The following is a 9,186-nucleotide window of genomic DNA, read 5'->3' on the forward strand; positions in this document are numbered from 1 at the left end:
TGAAGTGAGGATGAACAAACCACATGAGGCTGGGGTACGTACGAGAGCCTTTACTGAAATGAAGTATCAGTCAAACCATCATCACCAGCCACATCCCCACGAAGACTGCAGCAGGAGAGAAAATGGACACTCATGTGCCCGAAGGGGATGGCGGGGGGGAAACAGGTGCTTCATTGTGTGAGGTTGCAGACATGGCATGGAGCGGTGCTGTGCACTGCCACGGTGGAGAGGCCCGATCCAGCACTCTGGCTGTGATGGCCCAGCTAGGGCACTGCACCCTGGCCTGTAGCAGCCCTGGCCCTGCTCCCCAAGCACAGCCTTGCATGGGGCGTGCATTGCACTGAGCTGGCTCTGTGGTGAGCTGCCCTCGCACAGAACCAGTGTCTCCTGGAGTCTTAAAGGCTGGTAGAGTGCTGGGCTCAGCCCAGTTAATATCAGTGGGGACACACCTGGGGCTCTGCATCGAAATCCTCTGCTTCCTCATGGAAACCTTCCTCATTAGGGCTGTGTTCAGTGTTTATCAAGTTGTTAAGCTGCCCCTCCAGGTGCTCTGCTGCTGCTGGGGTTGGGTGTGGGCCACTTCACCCTAATGAACTACAGCAGTCACTCCAGATATTATTCCAGCAGGTGAAGTACAGGTTGCTCCTGCTGAAGAGAGTATTTCCAGTGCAGTTCTGGGGCTGCCACTGCTGTGATGGCATTTTGAAGCCACAGCTTGTCTAGTCACAATTGCCTCAAAGACATCCCTGGTTAGTCCAGGAGGTGGAGAAGGAGCAGAGTCTCTTTGGACAGCTCCAAGAAGGGAAGCCTGTTTGCTTCTCTGCCTGCCTATACTTAGGCTAGATATGGCCAGAGAGATGTGTCCACTGTCTGCTGGTTCTGATCTGTCCCTTTCACTGTACTCTGGGTCAGGGCCAGAAATGCTATTGCTTTGATGTTGTGCCCCAGTGTGAGGGGTGTGTTACACACTGCTGTTCCTGGGAAGCTCCCACACTGTGCTGTGGGTGTTCATACCTGCTGCCCGCTCGCTGCAGGAGTCCTGCCAGCTGGCAGCAGCAATCACAGCCGTGTGCCAGAGCATGGCTGGACATGGGCCTTTGGACTAAGGATCAAATTCCTGCCAGTGACTAAAGCTGTAGTGGGATTATTATTCTAAATCAGGTTATCAATAGCTCTTGCATCTTCTTCACTGTCAAATCTCAATGGGCAGGGCCTCCTCAGTAAAGGGGCTTTGACGCAGGAGTGTGTGCTTGGCCCAGCTAAGGTACATAGTGGCAGTGAGAATCTGGAACAGTAGCAGAGCCTGAGTCCCAACCAGTGCCAGGAAGCCCCCAGTGAAATCAGAGGGGTGAATCCACTGCGAGGTTTGGAAGAGAAATGTACCCAGGCCTCCAGACAGGATTATCTTCTGGATGATGAGTATGATGAGGATCACCTTCCAGTCCTCTGTCTTGTCTGCGCACATCACATGTGCAAGAAAAATGGGGTAGAAGATGCTGAAGACCAGGCAGGTATACACACAAACCCTGGCTAACACCACTCCTGGTGGACTGATGCCCATCACCTGCAGATGCTTGTACTCCAGACACTGCAGCTCCCTGGCTGTCTCATTCCACAGACAGAAGTTGTAAAAGCCGATGCGTTTGTCAGAGAGGTTGACCAGGTTCCCAGCTTCCCATAGCAGTGCATAGGACATCAAGGCCAAGGTCCCGGCAGCCTCAAGGAGGGTCAGCGCACAGAGCAGGTGCCCGGTGCACCTCTGTTGCAGCAGCTCTCTTGATATCATGGTAAAGCCTGCTGTGGGGACACCCACTGCAAAACATGAAGGGGGGCCGCTTGGTTGTTGTGTGTTATGGCACCCTTCCCTAGGTGTGCTCTGAGCCTGTGTCACTGAGGCCTCAGGACTCCCCTTGCCCCCTTGCAAGTAGGGCAGGAGCGTCTCAGTCCTGCCTCTGTGCTGCGCATGTGTTCCTGGGTCGAGGGCGGTGTGTTTTTGGTCACAGCAAAGGTGGCTTAATGATGTCCTGTGCATGGACCAGCACTGGGAGGATGGGATGAATCTGGTGTGGCTCCCTTAGCACTGCACGCGCCCTTTGCACCATAGAATCATAGGTTGGAAAAGGCCTTCAAGATCATCAAGTCCAACTGCTAACCCAGCACTGCCAACTCCACCACAAAACCGTGTCCCTGAGCATTGCATCTACACGTCTTTTAAATACCTTCAGGGATGGGGACTCAACTGCTTCCCTGGGCAGCCTGTTCCAGTGCCTGACTACCCTTTCAGTGAAGAAGTTTTTCCTCATATCCAACCTAAGCCTCCCCTGGTGCAACTTGCATCCATTTCCTCCAGTTGTATCGCTTGTTACTTGGGTCTCACGTTGGACAAAATAGGCATTTGTCAGCAAACTGCAGTGCTGGGAGGGGAGCAAAACACTGCTGTCTGGTAAGGAGGGGGCTATGAGCTATTCTGGGAAAATGCTTTTCTTTTGGTTCTGGGCAGACAAGGACATTCCTTGTGATACTTGGGAGTGGGGCACCTATGTTTAATGTGCACAGGAATAAAGCTTCTTTGTCCAAAATTCTCCTCCTCCACACAGTCATAGCCAAGAGGAGCACACACACAGCATGGAAGGGGGTCACAGCATCCAGACACTGACCTGTCCCCTTCCCCTGGTCAACACCTCACTTCTTGTAGCTTCCCTTGGAGGTCGTCTTCACAACAGGAGGCTTCTGGAGAGACTGGAAGGTCACATGCGCGTTGTTCTGAATCTACAATGAAGACACAAACGACCAGGAAAATACCTGTGCTCGGGCCCAGAGTGTGCTGCAGAATGAGACCTCATGCACGTGTAATTTCACCAGGGTTTGTCTTGCCCCTGGTATTGCCTCTTGGTTTGTCTGTCTTTACACGTGCTCTCCTGCAGCCAGGCATTGCTGCTTTTCCTCTCCTGGTCCTGCAAGGGTTCACGCCCGCCCACCATTCTTCCTACCATCCTGCCTCGCAGCCCTCAGAGGGAGAACAAGCTGCGCTTGGAGGGTGCTCTTGGTTAGCTGACCAGCTCCCCAGGGATTTCTGTCAGAACTCAGAGCTGGAAACAGTACAGCCCAGCTGGCTCCTGGCCCTGCCCACCCATCAACCCTTGCTGTCGTATTTCTTCAGACAGTTTCCTAAGGGAGGCAGGCTTGTAGAAACACGGGCTTTTTGTTCAATTATCTCACATTACCTTTTATTTACCCCCCCCACCTCCATAAAATAAAAAAGCAATTAAAAATTGTCCTAGTTGCACATGTTTACTAGAGAGGGGACAGAGAATTAAATTCCTAGCAGGTTCGTGGAAATATATGCTGGGGTGGAGGAGAGCCATCCCAGAGACCCTGCGCTGCTATGTGATCTCTGCGTGTATGAGGGTCCAGGGAAATCCCATGGTATCTCTGACCTCTCCTCTGCTTTGAGGTTCATGTCAATAAGGACCTCTTTTCTTTCCCTGGTGATACCCCTCTGTTCACTCTGCCAAATTGCAGGCAGATTTGCCCCTCAGCCTCCTGCTGCCTCCCCAGCCTAGCCCAGCAGGTAAATCCCTGTCCCCAGGTGTGACTGTGACAGAGACAGAAACATGCCTGATGCGGGTACCCTGTGCCAGCTGGGGCAGAGAGCACACAGCTGGCCTGGAGGCAATGTACAGTTTGGCAATGAAAGCTGAGACGGTGCCCCACCACCAGTGCAGCTGCAGACACGGCATTTGTGAGCTCTGCAGCTCGGCCCCAAGGCTGGTTTGGAGGCAGCCTGGCTGAGAAGTAAGGGATAAACAGGAAAGAGCTGTCACGCTGTGTCCAGCTGGGGCTTTTCCCAGACATCTGCAGCCCCTCTGCAGATGGTGCCTGTGCCTTTGGACAGGAGAGTCTGTGGATCTACCTCAAAGGTGCAAGAGGAACCCAAGTACGGCACAGCGAGCCCCAGCCTGGCTTCAACCTCCTTGTTTCTGGGCAGGCATCACTGGAAGCTCTGGACTTCACCATGGGAGAGCTCTGTCTCAGTCTCCCGGGCAGAGAGAGGCTCCATGCGCATTGCTCAGGAGCTCCCTGGGGTGACTGTGTGTGAGATGAGGCTCATAGTGACCCTCTGTGCTGCTGGGATGGCACAGCCCTTCTCTCTGCTGGCTCATAGGCAGGTGAGCACCTTCCCTGGCTGCAGCTGTGCCTTCCCCGCAGTGAGCTGCTGGCTAGGTGCCTGGGCAAAGGCAGCAGGATGGAGAGGCCAAGGCACGCAGCTCTGGCGCAGGATCTGGCCTCTGTGTGGGGATGAACATCTCTGTGGAGCCACTGGACCCCCATTGCAGTGAACAGGCTGAATGCAAAGGGGTGAGGGAATGGGCATTTTTCTCTTGCACCGAAGAGCTCCCCAGAAGATTTGGCTTTCCTGCATTCCCCCTCCCCGGCTGCCGGGGGAAGTAATGCCATGCAAGAGCAGGGGGAAAGGAAGGCAGCTTTGACCTTAGCACTTTTCCCTCAAGCCACCCACTCCCTGCCAGGATCCCTCTCGCCCTGTCAGGCAGGATCGGCTGCAGGGAAACCACAGGTGAAGAAAGGCTGCTGACAAGCTAAGGATTGCTGGCAAATGGAAACCAGCCAGCGGCACACAGACCAGACTGCAGAGGAACTGCCCCAAAAGTGTCCAACACCTGGGAAAGGCCCTACTCTCTCCCAGAGATTTGCACCCTGCAGCACCACTTCTTCTGGCAGCTGCCCCCAATGCCAGTGGCATTAAAAAGGTGTGGGACCCAGTAGAGAATACTTACAGGCTGCCCATCTGGCTGGGTGCGGAGCTGAAACAGGCTGGAGAGGGCCGAGGTGCCACCCTGGCGAGCTGAGCTGGTCTGTGGCTGCTGCCAGGTCCTGTGCCGGCTGGGCTCTGACACCACAGCCTCTGTTGTGTCACAGGCAGCTGCATTTGCTTTCTGTTTCGTTTTTGAGCCACCGGGCCATGGGAGCCCGATGCAGTGCTCCTCCCTGATACTGCGTCATGTAAATATGAGCAAGAAAACAAGCCGAGCCCAGCCACCACTGTCCAAGCCGGGGGCAGGTTTGCACTTTCTTCTCCTGGCGTGCTAACCCACATGAATAACTGACCAGACTAAGCTCACCCACAAAAGTTGTGCTACTAGAGTGGCTTGCGTGTCTGTGGAGGCTGAGATGAGTTTGTTTTGTTTGGACACTTTGGTAGAGGTGACTGACCGTCTCAGTGCCGACCCCAGTACCCCAGAACTGTTGGAGTTCACTGACTACTTTGCCCTTCTTGCATTTTGAACGCTGCTCCCCTCCCTCTGCTTCCCAGACCCAGCTTTGCCCGCGCTCCCCCTCGCCCGCAGACACAGTGCCTACGCAGGCACAGCACAGGAGAAGTGGCAAGCTGCCTGCTGCAACAGGAAACCTGTAAAACCTCAAGTGATGTAAGGGGCAAAACTCTCCTTCCTTTAATCCTCCTGGCCAGGTCCAGAAGCATTTGTCCTGTCCTATAAGCAGCCTTGGTGGTGGGTCTGTTAGAGAGGTGTGTGTTGAGGGGTGATACGTGTGGGACACCTAGCCATGAAGCTGTTCAGAGTCCCACCTAGTAATTCCATGTTTAGGCATGGTCTGGAAATGTCCAGGTGGTACATAGGTTGTGAGCCTGTAATTGGTACTCACATCCAAGAGCACAAGGGAGACGAAAGGAAATATGGGAGGAAGCCCTAAGAGAAGCTTAATGCATAGAGACATCAGGCAGGTGGCGGTGGGGAGGTGCCTTCCTATCATCTGGCCTGTGTGCGTGGAATAATTTTAGCATTGAGAAGGGCAAGGGTCTGGATCGAGGTGGTTCAGATCACGGATGGCTTGGGCGGGGGTTATGGTGGGAGAAATCAGGGGCAGGGGCAGAAGGCTTGCAGCAAATAAAGCCTAGCAGGCCATAGCTGCTGAGCTTAATGTGGTGAGTAGCGGGGACACAGGAGGAAGCCTTGGGGCTGAATATGGCCATCATCTAACATTGGGGCTGCTGGTGGGGAAATTGAGGTATGAGCAGAGACCACCAAGGCAAGACCTATGTTTGAGTGAGGAAACATGCATTGGCAGAAGGCATGTTTGTGCTCTCAGGAGGAGTGGTCACGCAGTTTCACCTCACACCGCCCACTTTTCTGTCATTCAGGAAGGAAAAGGGTGCATGATTTAGGTCTTGTAATCAGTTAGCTCCTTAGCTGATCTCAGCACCACAGGGGAGGTTGCTCTTTTCCTGCCACAGGCAGGAGGCACAAGCAGCTCCTTCCCAAACATCCTCACTTCACATTGGGGTCCTGTTTGCTAGGGCAACAGGATGACTGCCACAGTGGGTCTGCTCCATCACGCCACAGCATGTCTCCTCTGAGCCACTGTCCTCCTAGGTAGATGTCTGATCCCCTTTCCATCTCCTACGCTTCAGCCTTCATGAGTGTGACAGATGGCCACACATCCTGGCTTTAGCCTTTGCACACACATCCATCTCTCTGGCCTTCTCTGCACTGCTCCAAGCAATAAATACACCATTTGGGAATGTTACTTTTGGAGCGTGGCATCCTCCTGGCCAGAGCTGGTTGCCTGATTGTGCACCTATGGAAGAAGCATTCCTCAGCATTTCCCAAGGAGCCTTGTGTCTCCTCCCCTGCAGGGCCTTGGGCTCTGCTGCTTGTAATGCCTCCTGGGATACTGGCTGCCAGCAGGGAGAGGCACAGTCAACCGCTGGCTCAAGACTTGCCTTTGGTAGCACTGACCTTCTTATTCTGGAGGCCTCCTTCCACATCTTTGGCTGCCTCTCTGGCAGGTAGTTCTGCTGCCTTCTCCTTCCAGGTGTTTGGGCAGGGAAGACTGTGCCTGAAGGCTGGGCAGGATGCAATATGCCCTGCTGTTCTCTTTCCTAGGGACATTTTATAGGTGTCCCCTGGCTGCCCCTTTGGCTTCAGCTGCTCAAAATCTATCTGATGATGGAGCAGCTGGGGAGGGTAAGTGTGATGGGTGTGGGGTGGGGTAAGCAGGGAGATGATCATCAACCTGTCTCATGGAGAAAGAATGGGAAGAGAGAGGAGAAAGAGAGCAGGGCTTCTATACATGTGTGCTTGGAGGTAGGGGAGATAGGATGGAGTGTTTGGGCTGCTGGGGCCTGGTGTTGGTGACTGGGAAAGGAGAGCACTTCCCAGGAGCCAGCTTCCACTAAATTCCTGTGCAATTGTTCCTTCCTGGAATTGTTTCCTGAAATAGAAATGTAATTTCTTGTGTGTTAAGATGTTCAGATGGCTTTACAGTGGAATGAACTGCTCTGTGGCTCTTGGTTTCTTGTGGTGCAGTTAAAGCACACACAGCAACACTGTCAAGCAGTTCTAGTAATACTAGCAATCGTAAGTAAAGCATGAGATGAGCTGGGACTCTCAAAAGTGTTTTGCTTATTTTAGCCTGCTGTTTTAAAAGTAAACTTGCTTCTCAGAAGTTGGTCATGACCCTGGTCCTCATTCCTGAGGGAATCTCCACAGTAGAACTCGGTTCCCTCTAGTTACTCAAAAACCCTCTCAGCTATAGCTAGTACTGCCCCAGTGTACCACACCTGAGGGATTCCTGTGGGAGTCCTTAGACTGGTGAGAGGAGAGGCTGGAGTCCACCTCATATTCTTCTACATTGTTTAGAAATCACTTTTATTCAGAAGAAATCATAAAATGAGTATTTTTTTCTCATCTGTAATCTGCTGACAACTAAAAATAACTAAAGCTTAGTAAAACAAAACCAACTCCATGCTTTTCCTCCTATAGCTGTCGTGAGGAGGTTGCTGGCAACCTAAAAGCCAGAGTCCAAGGCAGTGCAAAGCTAAATGGCTTTGTGCTGTCTGCACGTGTGCTGCATTTAGGATTCCATGAGACTGAACCCTAATCCTGCACGGTATCAGATGTGAGGCTCCCAGAACTCATTCCCCAGGACCGGTGCCCGGCTGGGTGCAGCCTTCTTCACCATGCTTGCATCCAGTTCTAGCCCTGACAGAAAGCTGACCCACTTGACTCTAACAGGCCTTGTAATGATGACATGCCTATGTGTCTAATTTTTTGTCTTTATTACTGCATTTGTCTTGCTGTAATACGATATGATTTTTCCTCTTGTGTGTTACACAGTGCACAACAGAGAGGCTGTATGGGATATTTTCTTCCAGTGGTACCTTTTAAGTATTTTAAGCATTGGGCCAATTCTTTCTTCTTGCAAATACAAATAATTTAGTTTTTATTTATTATTGGCAATTCTAGCTCAGCCCCTCTCAAATGCTCAGAACTTGGTGGCCCCAATTTTGCAGCAATAGGTTCCAATGTATGGATTAAAATGGAGTATGCTGTAGAGACAGAGACAAGGTAGAGAGAGGAAGCCCACTGACTTGGGCTTTGGACAAAACTCAGTACCTGTCTTAAGCAGCGTATTTTTCATCTCTTTTCCCAAATGCCTGTACAATGCTATACACATTAAGAAGATGCAAACTATGCAGGTGTATGACTGTAATGAATAAAATATTACTCAGGTATGTAAGAACACATGAATGACCATACTGGTTTAGGCCAAGGGGCCATCTATGACAGCACCCTGCCTCCAAGGTGACCATGCATGGATGCCCAGGAACAGAACAAACAGAGCAGAACAAACATTAAGCCGAGGAGATTTCCCAAGCTGTATGTGTCTATTCGAAAACTCCCAGTGGTCTACCTATAAGGTACATGTTCACCTGAATCCATGTACATTTTTTGCGTCCGTGACATCCTTTAGCAAAGAGTTCCACAGACTATTTGTGTGCAGATTTTTATGTCAAATGTTTTTGAGTGTAACATGTATTTGGTTTGTTGGTGAAAGGGGGGAATGATTTTCATGGCTTATGACTCTCCAGTTTCTCTACTATGATCAAGGAATGGTGGCTTCAGCTGCTTGGTGAATAATAACCCCTCTCCTTGAGAATCTTAGGGAGACTTCCAAATAGAGTGAAGAATTAAAAAAAAGGGGAAAAAAAAGAAGGGGGGGACTTAGCTCTTCACAGAGCTCTTTCTGAAAGTGGCGTCTGTCTCACAAACCCAGTATATATTAAGACAAATGATACTTTATATTCAGGAGACACTCCCTACTAAACCCGTTTAGAATTTGGGACACTTCTTCATGTGGTGAGAG

General features: G+C 51.4%; 1 protein-coding gene across 1 annotated transcript; it reads right to left on the bottom strand.

Moving 5' to 3' along the window:
- Window positions 1-35: 35 nt before the first annotated feature.
- On the bottom strand, window positions 36-4,949 carry TMEM140 (transmembrane protein 140). The gene is made up of 3 exons (XM_087768074.1): window positions 4,797-4,949; window positions 2,658-2,769; window positions 36-1,812 (listed from the first exon to the last, which is right to left on the bottom strand). The coding sequence occupies exon 3, from the start codon at window positions 1,784-1,786 to the stop codon at window positions 1,193-1,195; it is 594 nt and encodes a 197-aa protein (XP_087624200.1). The 5' UTR covers window positions 1,787-1,812; window positions 2,658-2,769; window positions 4,797-4,949; the 3' UTR covers window positions 36-1,192.
- Window positions 4,950-9,186: the final 4,237 nt, after the last annotated feature.

The sequence above is a fragment of the Nipponia nippon genome, unplaced genomic scaffold (genome assembly GCF_047370975.1).
Source record: "Nipponia nippon isolate SJK-2023a ecotype South Korea unplaced genomic scaffold, ASM4737097v1 scaffold_3, whole genome shotgun sequence".
Taxonomy (NCBI): domain Eukaryota; kingdom Metazoa; phylum Chordata; class Aves; order Pelecaniformes; family Threskiornithidae; genus Nipponia; species Nipponia nippon.